The sequence below is a fragment of the Sinocyclocheilus anshuiensis genome, unplaced genomic scaffold (genome assembly GCF_001515605.1).
Source record: "Sinocyclocheilus anshuiensis isolate Anshui unplaced genomic scaffold, SAMN03320099.WGS_v1.1 scaffold1082, whole genome shotgun sequence".
NCBI classification, from domain to species: Eukaryota; Metazoa; Chordata; class Actinopteri; order Cypriniformes; family Cyprinidae; genus Sinocyclocheilus; species Sinocyclocheilus anshuiensis.
This window is the reverse complement of record NW_015542379.1, coordinates 585,810-602,928: the sequence shown is the minus strand read 5'-3', so window position 1 is coordinate 602,928 and position 17,119 is coordinate 585,810. Positions and strand designations below refer to the sequence as shown.

Genomic DNA, 17,119 nt, shown 5'->3' with positions numbered 1-17,119 from the left:
TATATATATTGCATGTTACTTATTGCAGTGTTGGGGAGTAACTAGTTACATGTAACGGTGTTACGCAATTTATTTACAAAATAAATATAACTGTAATCTGTTACACTTGCTGAGAAAAATGTGTAATTAAATTAGTTACTTATAAAAATGTTAATGATTACAAGGGTTACATCTGATAACATCTTGTTTACTATTTCTTGTTATGATTGTGAATCTGTATTTAACCCCAGAACGATCTCAAATTACTAAGAGGTGATAAAGTCTGATTTTCTGGCAGCTGTCCTTTATAATTAAATTATTATAATCTTAATTCAAGTGATGAATGATTTTGAAAGTCTGAACGTAATCAGTGTTGTGTGCTACTGTAAGGTAAACCCTGCCTGCTTTACATGTTTGAAAATATTGTAAACATTTGTTAGAAATTTAGAAAAGTAATAAATACAAAAAAAAGTAATTTAATAACGTAATCGACATAGGTTACCCTGTTTAAAATGAGTAGTGTAACTGTAATCTGTAACCGATTGCATTTCCAAAGAAACACTAATTGTGTACATCTTGAAAATTTATTTTGACTTGATCTAACCTATAAAAGTTACTTATAGTTTAAATACCATTTTAAATCACTTAATTTAGAAGTTATCACAATATTCATTTATTTATGTATTTATTTATTTGTTTGTTTGTTTGTTTGTTTGTGACCCTGGACCACAAAACCAGTCGTAAGGATATTTTTTTTTCCAAAATTGATATGTATAAATCATAAGAAAGCTGAATAAATCAGCTTTCCATTAATGTATGGTTTGTTAGGATAGAGCAATATTTGGCTGAGATACAACTATTTGAAAATCTGGAATCTGAGGGTGCAAAAAAATCTAAATATTGAGAAAATCATCTTTAAAGTTGTTCAAATGAAGTTCTTAGCAATGCATATTACTAATCACAAATTAAGTTTTGATATATTTACGGTAGGACATTTACAAAATATCTTCATGGAACATGATCTTTACTTAATATCCTAATGATTTTTGGCATAAAAGAAAAATCTATAATTTTGACTCATACAATTTATTGTTGGCTATTGCTACAAATATACCCCAGCGACTTAAGACTGCTTTTGTGCAGCAGGGTTTATTTGTTTATTTATGTATTCTTTTTTTTTTTTTTTACAGTGCATGTTTGTTGGCCCAATTTCTTGCATGTACACTCTAAGAAATAAATGTTCTTTATTGTCACTGATGGTATTATAAAGAACCTTTAACATCCATGGAGTCTTTCCATTGCAGAAAACATTATTTATAGTGGAAAAAGTTTCTTGAGATTTTTAACATGTTCTTCAAACTAAGACAAAAATGGTTATTTTAAGCACTGATCACTGAAAGGTTCTTCTCTATATTTTAAGAGCGTACGTCTAGTGCCTCCGGTGGCTCTGAAATTACACACTTCACCTTTCATTTGGAATTGGAAATAAGTTCTTCTGACAGTGCACTTGTTCCTGTGAGGATGTGGTGCAGTTCCAATTAATATTAAAAATGGCATAACGGACCTAATATTTATAAAATTACGCTCCTCTCTTGGATGACAGGGGTTTGCGAAATGTGTCTAACGGTGCCAGACTATCCGGAAAACACTGATTGAATTAAATCCTGCTTTTGCGGGACGAATAATCTAGTAAACAAAGCTATCTCATCCGCCCTTGGGCCAGCAATTCATCTGCCATTCTCAGCACCTCAGCGTGTGTCATTGAGCTTCTCTAGCCTTCATTCAGCGCACATACACCTAATAGCAGAAGTTACAGAAAGTCCACTGCTCAGACAGTGACAACTGCATTATTTCCTAGAAATTAGGTGCAGAGACTCAAAACCGAGGAGGGAAGATAATACTTGGAGAAAGTACAGTATATACAATACAATACAATACAATTTTATTTATATAGCACAGTTTAAAAACAGCCGGAGTTGACCAAAGTGCTTGACAACACTATACCAACAATAGGCAAATTAAAACAGTTGTAAAACAAAATAACTCATTAAATATACACAGAATATACACAAGCTGTAATAATGTGTGGCGTTCCTGAGAACAAAGTCAAAGACAGTTTGTCATGGGATATCAAACGCCAACGAAAATAAATAAAACAGACAAGGTATATATAATAATATATTTCATTCGTTTTTTTGTTTTTTTTTTAAGAATATTTTTTGTGTGTGTGTGTGTGTGTGTGTGTGTGTGTGTGTGTGTTTCAAAGAAGTCGCTTGAAACAAGCAACAAAAATATCTGCCAGTGGGGTAAGAAAAATAATCTTGATTCAAAGGGAAAACAAGCAAAAACAAAAAAAATGTTGAAAAAAATATTTCAGAAAACAAGACTTAATATCAATGACTTAAGTAATTTTGCTTCTCAAGTAAATATATCTAGATTAAACAGTCTTTGCATATTTATACTGGAAAACAAGGCAAAAATACTAAGAAATAAAATATATATATATTTTTTTTTAGTGAAGACTGCATTTAAAAATACAGTAAAATTTGTGAAATATTATTACAATATTATTACAATGCGAATATCTGTCTAATGTATTCCTATGATAAAAGCTGAACTTCCAGCATCATTACTCCAGTCTTCATTAGGAGTGGGACAATAAATTGTTGTGGCTCAATTATGCGATTTTCTGAATGCATCGCGAATGCATTATTATACTTGAAGCGAATTTCAAGAGTGTTCACAGTAGGCTGTTTACATTAATCTCGCATCATAAGTACATTTAACTACTTGCATTACTCAGCCGAACACACAAGCGTTTAAAAACTTAAACCTTTAAACTGAGGTTAAAAACTTGCCTAGAGCGCCATCTACTGTTAAAAAAATTAAGCTCAGAATCGCGATGCATTCAGAAAATCACAGAATTGATCCACGAATCGATTTATCGTCCCACCCCTAGTCTTCAGTGTCACGCGATCCTTCAGAAATCATTCTAATATGCTGATTTGCTGAAACATTTCTGATTATTATCAATGTTGAAAACAGTTGTGGTTTTATAAAAACGTCTTTATATACATTAAATTGCATGGTTTGTAGTTCTGTGATTTGATTGGACAATGACAGACAGAGTAGGTCAGCTACTGGCTGGCATCAGTAATAACCTGTCACTCAATTAAAACCCAATTGCCCTTTGTTATTTCTGAGCTAATTTAGCTTTTTAATGCATTTGACATCTCTTGCTAAAGAGGTTTTTTGAGGGGTTTCATTCATCCAGAACATCATATTTGCCATTTGACGATATAGTGCCACTGATTGTTAATGTGGGTGGCAAAACATCTTCAAACAATGCAAGGTACAGTAGGTCAAGTCAGAACAAATGAATTCTACCTGATAAATAGCATGCATTAAATGAATGAAGTCAAGCAGTCGTATCCAATAAGCGCCAGAGCAAACTCAACAACCAGTGTTCGCAACGCATGCTTAAATAGAGTAGCACACGTTCAGTCAGTGATTACAGCTAGAGATGAGAAAAAGTGTCTCAGGCAAGTCATCTGTTAAATCAGCGAGCGGATCACAGAAACACAGGCCCTCCTCTGGCTTTGGCTGCGGTGTAATCAGGGATTTAGAGCTCCTAATTGCTCCTTTGGAGTCATTGTGCTGGATAAATGAATTAGATGTTAAATCCCTCATGCCAGCAGGGCATATTCATCTGATGCTTCTGTGTTTATGCCACAAAGTGACAGTAAAAACACACCTAAACCAAGACTCCATGTTACGCAGGTCTGAAGAACATTTAGATAATTACTCCTCATTTCCTTATTATTCCTTCCTTGTTATTTGAATCAACAATGAACTGATTTCAATTGAAAAGTGTCTGTTTACTGTTGTCTTTTTAGAGCTGCTGCACAGCAGAATTGACTTCTGTTTGCATCACTGAATTTTTTCCCCACTGTGAAGTTGTTTTGAAACAGTCTGTTGTATAAAGTGCTTTAGAAATAAAGGTGACTTGAGTTTTTCTCAAGGCCACACAAATGCCTTTATTCAGATCTTAACAACACTAAAAGCTGGAAAAACAACATTGGTCTCATGCTGGGAAAGACATGTACAGTGTATTTGGGTAGTTGGCACATTTATTGTTCTTTAAAAACACAATTTTAGCATGCATATCAGCACCCTATTGCTTAAGGGTCGATGTTATTGAGTTATAATTATTTTGTCCCATATCTGATTTATAATCAGCCGTTATTGGATACGTATTGTGCATCCTCATTTACCCTGTGTTTATATAACAATTTTATATTTACCATCATCTAATATTCACTTAAAGTTCATATTTAAAAACACAAAGCATAATATTATAATCTTTAGAAAATTTCCAAATTAATATCCATTTTTTTCATACTGGTAATCTCTAAATAGTGTTATGAGTAAACTCACTTGTATTTGTGTGATCTATTTAGGCTTTGTTAAACAAAATAGTGTTGAGTTTTAATATCAGTTTTAATACCATTTATCGTTAGCATCCATAACATGAAAATAAATATTGCCTTGTCTGTATTGGTCAGAATTTTATCTTAGGCCTTATAAATGGACACAATTTCCTGGAAGGTTTTTAAACACCGTTTTGCCTGTGCTATTTAAAAAAAAGAGAGAGAGAGAGAGAGAGAGAGAGAGAGAGAGAGAGAGAGTAACTGGCTATTTTGTAATATCTGGAATTCATTTTCTACTCAAAAGGATCCATTCATACTTGAAAACTATCCACTGTCAGTGTGTATTGTGTACTAAGTCTTGAGGTCTCTGTGTTCGGTTGCGTATCTCATTAAAGATATTATAGACATGTTGTTTTACAAAGCGTAACAGGCTATCTGCTGTCTTGTTTATTTAAAAGTCTTGTTTATTCAAGAGAAACCCACGCTTTAATTGCAGGGCAGGTGATTTGGTTCAAAAACATGTTTTGTTATGCTGGTTGAAAGTCTCTTCACATCCCGATAGCAATCACTAAGTGGTCTAAATATATCTATATCATCTGTGGAAGGCGTAGGACCATAGAATGTCCAGTCGTATTCCTTGGTCTGAGGCGCTATTATTGTAATATTATGTGCTTTGTACTGTAATGTTTTCTCAGCGGTGAATGAGACGAGCTAATCTGACAGCGTTGACGCTGGTTATCCTCTGCTCTGCTGTATGTGTTTGCAGGAGGCGTGGCTTTGGAGAGTGATTTGCAGGGAGGGTGGGATCTTATGCTTTCAAAGCTAGCTTGCTATCGCTACACTGTTTAGGTACAATTTACAAACAAAGACTGAGTAAAATGTATTTGAGTATTGCAGAGTAAACTTCAGATGAGTAACCTCAACAACTCTAACTGGCCGAGTTCAATTTACTTATACTCTTTGTTCATTTTACATAGATTTGACTTAATTACATACTTAATATTAGTTAAAAGTAGTGCTATCAAACGATTAATCGCATCCAAAAAAATATTTTTGTTTACATAATATATGTGTGTGTACTGTGTATATTTATTATGCATGTATAAACACACACACACACACACACACACATATGTATATATAATTCAATTCAATTCAAGTTTATTTGTATAGCGCTTGTCACGATACAAATCGTTGCAAAGCAACTTTACGGAAAATTAAGTTTATACAATATTTAGTAGTAGCTTATCAGAAAGATGTTATGTTTGTATATTAAATATATTTATAATTTATATATATATAACATAAATTATGTGAATATAAATGTATACATGTAAATACATACAGTATATATTTTGAAAATAAATACATGTGTGTTTATATACATAATAAATATGCACAGTACACACATATATTATGTAAACAAAAACTTTCATTTTGGATGTGATTAATTGTTTGACAGCACTACTTAAAAAATGAGTGTAAAAACATGAAAAAGAAAAATAAAGTACTTTTTCTTTTTTTTTTTGAGTGCATGCAGATAAATTTGATATGCTGCATCTATCCAACTTTTAATATATCGCTGAGTGAGTCATAAAAGCCCATGCTGGGAATCACAAAAATAATTGTAGTTAATTAATTTCATATATTGACACTCGCTTCGAATATCATGTTGGACAACCTTCAAGTCAAAAGGTTCTAAACTCAATTCCATTTTTGTCCAAACAGTTTAATAAAATGAATTATGATCCTAGGATCATTGCAGCGCTCTGCTTGGTTTCTCCTGAGTTGACCAAAGTAAAATTAAACTGACCTGCAAGGTGATGCTAATGCATCTTTGATGATCGAGGAACGCAAACTGATTATTGCATCACTCTCTCTCTCTCTTTCTCCGATGCAGGTGGTGGGTCAGATCGACAAACTCACATCAGATTTCGACCTGGAGCCCGACGACTGGACGGTGGCGACGGCGAGCAGCACGTCGAGCAGCGAGCGTGGCTTGGGTGAGGCTTTCAGACTGGACTTCCTCAGCCAAGACATGCTCTCCGACGGCTGGGACTTCTGCAACTTCCTAGAGGCCTCCAACCGGAAAGCACAGCGAGAGGAGACGGATGAGGGCCAGGGGAGGCCGTCATCGTCCACCGCCAGCGTCTACTCACAGATGAACGGGGGCCTCCCCATCCCCAACGGACCCCTAATCATCACCCCGGACTCCTCCAGCGAGGAGGCATCCAGCTCCACGCACAGCCAGAAAACCAGAGAACGCGTGCGCTTTAGCGACAAGATCCTCTACCACGCTTTGTGCTGCGACGACGATGAAGACGAGGAGGAGGATGGTGGCGCCAAGGAGGACGATAAAGGGGACTGTGGGACCCCAGACACAGACAGCGAGCCCAGTCCTCTGGCCTGTTCGCCCGCTGAACACCCGCCGGGTGTCTATAACTGTCGAGAAACGGCGTCTGCGGGGCCCTCTCCTGTGAAGATGCCAGGGATGGGCTCTCACACTTTACCCAGGAAAGGTCTTCTCAATCCCAAAAAACTGCTACGGAACAGCAGCACACAGACGGTTTCGGATAAGAGCACTCAGACTGTACTGCCCTACGTCCCCGCCAAACAGAAAAACAAGGACCTCTGAGAGAACAGCCGAATTTACATAAACAAAACACCAACGGACTGAGACAGGATTACAAAGAACTGTATACTATTTAATATTAAATACATAGATAATAGATTTAAAAAAAAAAATGAATTACTAAATAAATTATATATGGGAAAATTTCAAGACTTGCCAAAGTCATTTTATGACTCTTGCACACATTCAGAAGAGATTTTCTCGTCCTTTCATATATTATCAGAGCTTGGTTTCCTTTCAGCGTTATTCTGTTTAGGCTTTATTGATATCGAGGTCTTTAAAGTGTTCATATGAAAACTGCTGAAGTTAGGAAAGGTTCAAATGCTGTTTTGCGCACAAGACAAGACCAACACTAATGAGTTTTGTTTCTAAAAGAAGTCTCTTCTGCTCAACAAGGCTGCGTATATTTGCTCAAAAATACAGTACAACCAATAATATCTTGCAAAATATTACTAACATTTAAAATAACTGTTTTCAATTGTAATATATTTTAAAATGTAATTTATTCCTGTGATGCAAAGTTGATTTTTTTTTTCCTTTTTTTTTTTTTGCAATTATTTTTATTTTATTTTATTTTGTTTTTTTATTTGTTTTTTTATTGTAGAAACAATGATACACTACCATTTAAAAGTTTGGGATGGATGGATGGATGGATGGATGAATGAATCTTTCTATTCATCAAATAATCCTTAAAAAATAAATAAAATATAAAAAAAAATTGTATCATTGCATAAAAAATATGAAGAAGCCAGTATGACTTTAGTATCATTGAGATACTATAATATTTTGAATCATTTATCATTATTTTAGTGCATCAAGTTAAACTAACTGAAAATGAGAAATGTTGTTTTTATTCCAGCAATTAGCTGAAATAAAACAAATGTTTATTTATTTATTTATTTATTTATTTATTTCAGTTAACGTTTAACTGAACATTAACTTTAACAACCTTGGAAGCAGCACAGCTGTTTTCAACATTGATAATAATCAGAAATGTTTCTAATAATCAGCATATTAGAATAATTTCTGAAGATCATGTGACACTGAAGACTGGAGTAATGATGCTGAAAATACAGCTTGCGCATCACAGAAATAAATTACAGTTTAACAGATATTCACATAGAAAACAGCTATTTTAAATTGTAATAATATTTCAAAATTTTTACTGTTTTGTCATCAAATAAACACAGCCGTGGTGAGCAGAAAGAGACTTATTTCAGAAACATTACACAATCTTAGTCTCTACATGAGGGAGTCAGGTAAATCTGCTTTGATTTTTCCGAGTATTTGAGGATTGCACCCTCAGTTCAGAGCCTTTGGTTGGGTGGAATGAGGGACGGGATAAAAAGATGTATTTTGAAGTGTCTGCTTTCCTCTCTGACATTTACACTGCTTCTCTTGCCTCTCTCCTCTCGGCGGGGAGGTCGAGGTCATTGGGGGTGACGACTTGAATCTCGGTGCACAAAGCTGAGATGCGAAAGGTTATGTCTCCCTATTCTTGGGCCCAGTGGGGATTGTGAACTCAATAGTGCTGTGTTTTATTCAAAGGGATGTTGCCAATAGTGCAGCGGATCGATCCTCAGCGAGGGGCTCCCGTGCTGAGTCCTCGTCTCGCGCCTTTGAGGGTCTTAAACAAAAACCTGCCTCTCTGCTAGAGCTCGTGGTATTTACTCCACAGCACAGAAACAATCCTGTGAGTGGGAGGAACGCAGAAAAGAGAGCGAAATTATACATTAGAGAAAATGGAAAGGCAAATGAAGGGCAAAGTGCCCAGCAAAATGAGTGTTTGAAGACAGATTGTTCTTAATTACCCCCTCGGCATAATCATTAACTCAGATTCCTCTCCCGCGGGAGCCGAGACGGTCAGACCGATAGATCCTGAATGACCAGACGAGACGTTTATCTTGAGAAATCTGATGGTGGGTCATTAGGTCAGACTGTGGATTCAAATCAAGCACGCTGATGGATGACGTTCAGTGTAAACTCAAGAGGATGTGTTATAGGCTATCATGCTCAAATGTCCCTCTGTGACACCTAAAAACGGGTCACCAAAGGAAGATTTCTGCAAACGAGACATTATTAAGATACCTGCTATTCCACAGTTTGCAATAATTAATAAAAACCAGTATCTAAAACTCACAATCTCACAGGAATTGCTCAGCTATTTCTACATCTTAAAACATTATTATAAATGTCTTGTACAGAAATTTACCATGGTACCACAAGCTTCCATCAAATGCCAATACACTGATTAGCAGGCCTATAAAACAACAGTAACTTGGCAGTAAACTCTGAAATTAATACATGTTAAATAAAATTTAAATTTAAATTACATTTAGAAAAAAAACAATAATAATTTTAGCAGATGCTTTTATCCAACGCGACTTACAAAGGAGGACAACAGAAGCAATCAAAATCAACAAAAGAGCAATGATACGCAAGTGCTATAACAAGTCACAGTTAGCTTAACAGAGCACACGTAGAAAGTTTTTTTTTTTTTATAAATAAAATAATAATAAATAAAATTAAAAACAAATAGATAGAATACGAAAAGATTAGAGAAGCTAGTGTTAGTTTTTTTTTATTTTTATAAATAGAATTAAAATAGAGAGTGCTAGAGTTAGAGGATCAAGTAAAGATGGAAGAGATGTGTTTTTAGCCGATTCTTGAAGATGGTTAAGGACTCAGCTGCTTGGATTGGGTTGGGCAGGTTATTCCACCAGGAGGGAACAGTTAATGTAAAAGTCCTTGAAAGTGATTTTGTGTCTCTTTGGGATGAACAATAAAGCGCTGTTCACTTGCAGAACGCAAGCTTCTAGAGGCACATAACTCTGAAGTAATGAATTTATGTAAAGGGGTGCAGAGCCAGTGGTGGTTTTGTAGGCAAACATCAATGCTTTGAATTTAATGTGAGCAGCTACTGGTAGCCAGTGCAAATTGATGAACAGAGGTGTGACGTGCATTATTTTCGGCTCATTAAAGATTAATCTTGCTGCCGCGTTCTGGATTAATTGTAGAGGTTTGATAGAAGTTGCTGGAAGACCTGGCAAGAGAGCATTGCAATAGTCCAGCCTTGACAGAACAAGAGCTTGAACAAGGAGTTGTGAAGCATGTTCTGAAAGAAAGGACCTGATCTTCTTGATGTTGAATAAAGCAAATATGCAGGACCGGGCAGTTTTAGCAATGTGGCCTGAGAAAGATAGCTGATCATCAATCATAACTCCAAGATTCCTGGCTGTTTTTGAAGGAGTTATGGTTGATGTGCCTAACTGGATTGTGTAATTGTGGTGAAACGATGGGTTTGCTGGAACCACAAGCAGTTCTGTCTTGGCAAGGTTGAGTTGAAGGTGATGGTCCTTCATCCAGCAATTTATAATGTTACAAAATATTTATATTTCAAATAAATTATGTTCTTTTGAACTTTCTATTCATCCGTGAATCCCGAAAAATAAAATGCATCACGGTTTCCACAAAAAAATATTGAGCAGCACAGCTGTTTCCAACATTGATAATAATCAGAAATGTTTCTTGAGCAGCAAATCAGCATATTAGAATGATTTCTGAAGATCATGTGACACTTAAGACTGGAGTAATGATGCTGAAAATCCAGCTTTGATCTCAGAAATAAATTACAGTTTAACAGATATTCACATAGAAAACAGCTGTTTTAAATCGTAAAAAATATTTCACATTTATTACTGTTTTTACTGTATTTTTGATCAAATTAATGCAGCCTCGGTGAGCAAAAGAGACTAACATTTAAAAAATGTGATCTACATGTGTTCAATTTGTGTTAACCAAGGTATTTTGGTGGATTTGGGACTAAAGAATCAGTTTATTGGATTGCAGTCGAGACAATTAAGACAATCATCCAGCAATGGTGTCAGCAATGCGCTCATGCTGGCAAACTGAACCCGACGTTTTGCTCACATTTCCATTCATCTCGTGTGTTTAATGTTGGCGAGGCTTTGTGGTGAAGGATGCATTGAATAACAATCAAAGGATCACACCCCGCTGCTCCAGCTGCCATTTCTTTCAGTTAGATTGAAGACCAACAGGTCATCAGACGCATTAGCATAAACAAGCAAAGCAGCGGCTGCAAGAAAAGCCATCTATCACCAGAAAAACAGACCAAGAGCAGCACCTTCACAGCCAGTAAGGGCTAAAACACCGAGTGAAGCTTGCTCTGTTTTACTAACATGCCATTAGGTGATCAGATCGGCATCGACAGATTTGTCTTTAAATGAACGAGCTTGGTTTGGTAATTGAAGCGATTCGGCGCAGAGCTGATTTGACTACAAAGCTCTGCTTTCTGAAGTGAAACACAAGGATGAGTTTGAGTTAAAACAGGCTGTATGATGTATGAGATGCATGACAGTCTGTATCCTTTATCAAGGATCAATTATTGCGTGTGTAAAAGTGTGACAAGTTTATATTAGATCTTCTCCAGTCAGCCATACAGCGCCGGTCTGCCCACCAACAAACAAGTGTGGTGGGAGCGAGGGGGATTATTTAGCCAATTAAAGAGGATAATGAAGTGGATTTGCTGATAAAGTCCTATTGGAGACTGCGGTCCAAGAGACGGGAACTAATAAGCCTTCAGTCTGAGAGGGTGGCAAATGTTTTTAACTACTAGCAGACAGCATCTCACATCGCCTCCAGGCCATCATTACTTTGTACCTGAACAGAGCAGTGACGTTTCATTACTGTTAAGACTTTTGTCTTAAAGTGTTTATTTCTGGGCACGTCAGGGGAAAAACCTCAGCTGACATCCACATGAGCTCTGGATCTGGACACAGGTCTGCCACAACTAAACCTTTTTGGTCATTTACTGGGTTTTAGAAACACTTTCTGTCATTTGGATGGGTTAAAAATAAGTTATAAGTTGTCTGTTGCATTCCCTGCTTAACCCTGTAAAACCTGAAATAATAGTCATTAAATAATGTCCAATGGGAAATGGAACAGTTTATTGAACCTTTGAGACAATCAACTTTTGCATATGTGTTGTATATGTTGTATCTTATTTTATCATCAGACTTTTATGGCTCATAGAGTGTGATTCAGTGAGAATGTGGAGGAGAAAACAGCTCAATTTTATTGAGACTCAAACTGAGTAAAACTAGTGCAGATGCTGATATTTCTATGGTGAAATGTTGTAATGTAAATCAATGAAATCGTTATAACAGTAAAGCAGATAACGGCATAAAATTATCTAAATATCAGTCACTCTATATATATCCAATAATATGTCTTAGATGAGATTGAAATGCTCCAAACATATAATGCAGTGATTGAGAGCTGAAGAAATAAAGGCTCCTCAGAAGATGTGAGATGTTCTGGAGGCTTGTGAAGATCATTCCTCCGCTGAGGAACAGTGAAAGTAAAGCTTCTGGAAACAAACGCTCCTCAAAAGATCCTGAGGATCAGATTTGAGACTCTAAAACATGATTGATGGAGAATCAAGTAAGTGTTCATCTAGAGATATTACTGCAGTTATTCTGACGCTTACTTGATAAAAATCAGTCAAGATTTGACAGCAGAGACACTGGATGTTTGTGCAATTACACTAAAAGAGCTTTTACTGGATAAAAAACTCTAAATTAAAATGACTATGTGTTACAATATTTTAATGACAGATAAAAAATAAAGCATGGCAGTAAATTTACACCAAATGATAATGACTTGTAGCACAACCTCTGCATTATATATTGCGTGTGTAGTTTTATATGGACAACATAAACGCGGTTTGAGTGTGATCTGATCACAAAAAAATCTGATTGTGATCCAATCACTGAACATGCATATTTAAGGGGTCTGATCTTGTTTTTTGACATAATCCTAATCTTCACCCATCATCTTGTGACCAAAAATCATTCCTCACTTTTGTGCTCATTTGTATGCTTTTTCTTGAAACACAAGCCACATCTCAAAACCCCAGCAATCACGGCACGCAGTGCAGTAGCAGATGGAAGACAGTCGTATGTTCAGGGTCCATGAGGAAGAGCTGGATACCGTTGCACTGATTACTGAGGACTGGCTCACACTCGAGGAAGCTACTCAAGACTTGATTTGTTTCATCTCTGTCATTTACTTCATGCTGCAACCTGAACAAACTTGTTCTCTTCCCTCAACCTCTCTAATATGCTCTCTCTCCACAGTGGCTGGTGTGATTTCTATTCATGTGTGATGTTTTGTTTGATGATCCAGTGAAGTCGACTAAAAAGACAGCACTGACGTCTGAGCTAACGTCTGAGTTACTATGCATAAAAATCACATTTAAACAGGACAAAACATATATTTTGTAATGGATTATATAAAACTTTAGCCTTTTTATGTGATAAGCAATCATTTTTTTCACATGTTTACAGGTTTAAATCCATAGTAAGTATAAACATAAGATGTAATATAAGTTACATATGAATACATTTTTGCAGTACAATATGCAAACATTCTCAAAATCTGCATCAGCTTGGAAATGTTCATTGAAATATTTAGATAATTCAATAATAAAAATGTCAGACATCTGTCAGGACAAAGTAAGATCTCAGTATACAATTTTATTAGCAAATATTTATTACAATTTCCATAATTGGATATATATTTTTGGTAATGACTGCATATTTTACATAATGTAAAATATTGTATGGATCTTTATCTCACGTTGTCCAGCTTTACCAAATATTCAGATATTAAAGCTCGTTGATGCTTTTGCTCAATAGGAACTGGAATATGCATGCAGTTTCTGCATGATGCAACAATAAAACATTACTGGTTTAATTTTAAAGGCATCTTAGCTGTTCTAGTCTTGTGTGCATAAAAAAGCATAAAAATACTCAATAAATAATTGAGTATTGATATGAAAATCATATCAGAAATACTCCATAAATAATGTATTTTTATTCTACTCTATCATGCATGCAGAGAATGAGGATGATGCAAGTGAAAATCAGCTTGATCATTCAAGTTGAATGAATCTTGGTGCTTGAGCAAAGCAAGAATGTGTAGCATTAAATGCAACTTGCATCATACTTATAAAATTATAATGTGTGAAAATCATAATAGTGGTGCGTGGCATCAAATTGTTTTTAAAAATGTGAATGAAAAATTAATAAATTGACAACTGGTTAATCAGACATTTCTATGAAAAATAATAATTGACAGTTTACGACAACGTATCGCTTATCCGGAAAAAAAAAACACAAGGTCAAATGCAGTGCCACTTAAATGTTCAAGTGATTTTATGATTGCTTAAAAATAGATAAATGTCTAATGTGACCGAAAGACAAGCTCAGGTAAGCTGGTAATCTTCATACCTCAAATGTACATGTTTTGGCTGCAAAGATATAAAAAGACGGTAAATGCATTAACCAAGTCATTTCATAAAGTGCTTTAAGCCTGTGGGAATTGAGGTCACTTGTAGTGCAGAGTCTGAATAGAAACACTGTTTGTTTGGAAAAACCTCACGCTTGATGTGTCTAGCAACCACTTTTCTGACAGAGCACAATGAGGTCGAAAGAAAAACACGACGTTATTATTTTTCTTTTAAGAGTGTACGAGGTTGTCGGCTTGTCAGCACTTCAGTGGCAATCACAGGTACGGGTCAGCAGGGCACATTTGTGCTGACAGTTTAAATGAGAGCTAAACACAGACTGAAATGCCTGTAATGAAAAACACGGATGAAGAGAACAGACAGAAACATCTGCTATACAAGATACACATACTGTATATGAATCTCAATACGGACGGATGGAGCACTTGGAGCACAATAAGATAAACAGAATGTAATTAAAACTGTTCATTGTAGCCCAGAACACTTCAGAGCTGCGGTTTTTGATTGTAAATACACACACATTGTGGGTATGTGAAGCGGGCTGTGAGGATTTTTCATTTTTTTCTGGTATCTGACTAAAAGAGCAGGCTGGGATAATGAAGAGCGCTGAACGCCGGCGCAGGGTTAATTATGAGCTGGACCATACGATGAATTTGTTTAATCAGCGAGATCCACCCACACGCTTCCGGAGGGGAATTTTCAGGACCACGGGAGCAAATCATTTTCAAGCTGATCAAGTTCGCATTACTTCAATGTGTTAGTTGCTCAAATCATTCTGCAGTTTTTCTTTGCCTGGTCTGGTGCGTCATTTTGCATCACTAGGTGAACTAAGCAGGTTTTGCCCACATGTATTCATATTTCAAAAGATTATTGATTATGGTTATCAGTGTTGGGGGTAACGAAGGCCTTTTGATCTTTGAGTTCAGCTCATGAAAAATGGGGGCAAAAACAAAAGTGTTGCGTTTATAATTCTGTTCAGTGTAGTAAAGTAACGCATTACTTTTTAATTTACAAGAAAATATTTGTTACATTTTAAAGTAAGTAACGCCAGTTAAATTTTTTCCCATTTATTGATTGAAAGCTCTCCTGTCCCCATGTTGAGAGAAATCAGGAGTAAGATGTTACTTTAGTTCTAGAATAAATGTGAACATGCATTAATTCATCTCACTCAAAAAAAAAAAAAAAAAAGCAACTCAGAATATGACTCAAAGCTGCAATAATTAAATATGTTAAATAATACAAATATCCTTTATGTATTTAATCCCATTTTATTAACCAATTTGCTGCTGCTGACCTTAGATGATCCAATTCAATTGTACTAATAAGCAAAAATTACTCAAGCTAAACTAACATTTCTTCTTTCTTTTTTATTGCTGAAGAGTGTTGAACTTTCTTCTTCTGCGTTCTACTGTACAGACGTGAATTTACATTTCCTTCAGCCTGAGGCTTTTGTTGTGAAAGAGCTTTTACATTTGCCAAAAATTGAGCTTTTTATATTAAAAACAAACAAGCAAACCCAGCCAGATTTAAAAGTAACGCAAAAGTAACGTAACGCATTACTCTCAATAAAAAGTAACTAAGTAACATAATTAGTTACTTTTTTAGGAAGTAACGGAATATTGTAATGCATTACTTTTAACCCCCAACACTGATGGTTATAGTGCATATGGTAGCATACTTGCACTCTATATCATCCAGTAATCAATTCAGTCTGATTTACGCAATGTGAACGTGAATTCAATCATAAAAATTGAATTTACTGTATATATCTCAGTCACAGAATTTGGGAAAATTTGGATGAATAACCCAAAAGTAAGACTGTACACTTAATCAAATGCTGATATGTCTGTGAATAGTAAAGCACTGCTACTACTGAAACACGCATGAAGCTCATCTGTGTCCCAATATATGAGGACATGAACACATGAACTACTGTATCTTCATCATCATCATTACTTCACCAGCACTTTACCATTTATTTTGAGAAAACTATTGGCACAATAGACACTAAGACACAAACAGAAATTCTAAGATTTTCACTAGAACACACCAAAATAAAAGTTCAGTTTAACTTGAAGAAATTATTACAGAAATATGTACTTCTAAAGTAAAAATGTACTTCTAAAAGTAATCATTTGAACATTGTTGTTGATAAAAAAAATTATATCATAAAACACAGGATCCACAAAAATTAAAACTTAATTTAAAAACTTAATAAATACTGTAATTACAGTTTAATGAATTCAATAACTAGTATTCAATAAAACAATTTAAAAAATTAAACTATACAGTTTAATTAATTAAATGAATGCTTTTTGACTATTAAAATAGAATTAAACTGGAAATGGAAAACATCAAATTTGAGAAAAAAATCAAAATAAAACAGGGCACTGTTATTATTCAAACTAAAATAATAATTATTATTATTATTGTTACTAAATTATTAAATTATTACAATTGAATGAATTCAATTAATGCTTTTTGATTATTAACATTAAATTAAACAATTAAAATTGAATCCAGAAAAACATTGATAGGGATCTAACCAATTGGTGACACCAGCAGTTGTCTCCATGTTTGATGGTTCATGTTTAAGGTGAATCTGCGAAACTGAAGGTGGAAGCGTCAGTATGAAGGCCCATCAGTGCTGATGACCCCCGTGATCGCAGTCCTCTCACTGTCTGTATCAGGGATCATGTTGAGCAGACTCATTAAATATTATTTTATGTCACACACTCTCAAAAATCA

At 35.2% G+C, this 17,119-nt stretch overlaps 1 protein-coding gene across 3 annotated transcripts in view; it reads left to right on the top strand.

Annotated features, from left to right (window-relative positions):
- The window catches only part of insyn1 (inhibitory synaptic factor 1), an 87,980-nt gene extending 80,805 nt beyond the window's left edge, over window positions 1-7,175 (top strand). For 2 of the 3 annotated variants that reach the window (XM_016491530.1, XM_016491529.1), the window contains one exon: window positions 6,310-7,044. In XM_016491530.1, the coding sequence (XP_016347016.1) occupies window positions 6,310-7,044 (735 nt within the window). Of the gene's footprint in view, window positions 1-6,309 lie in introns of all 3 variants that reach the window. The other variant, XM_016491531.1, reaches the window with a different exon arrangement.
- Window positions 7,176-17,119: the final 9,944 nt, after the last annotated feature.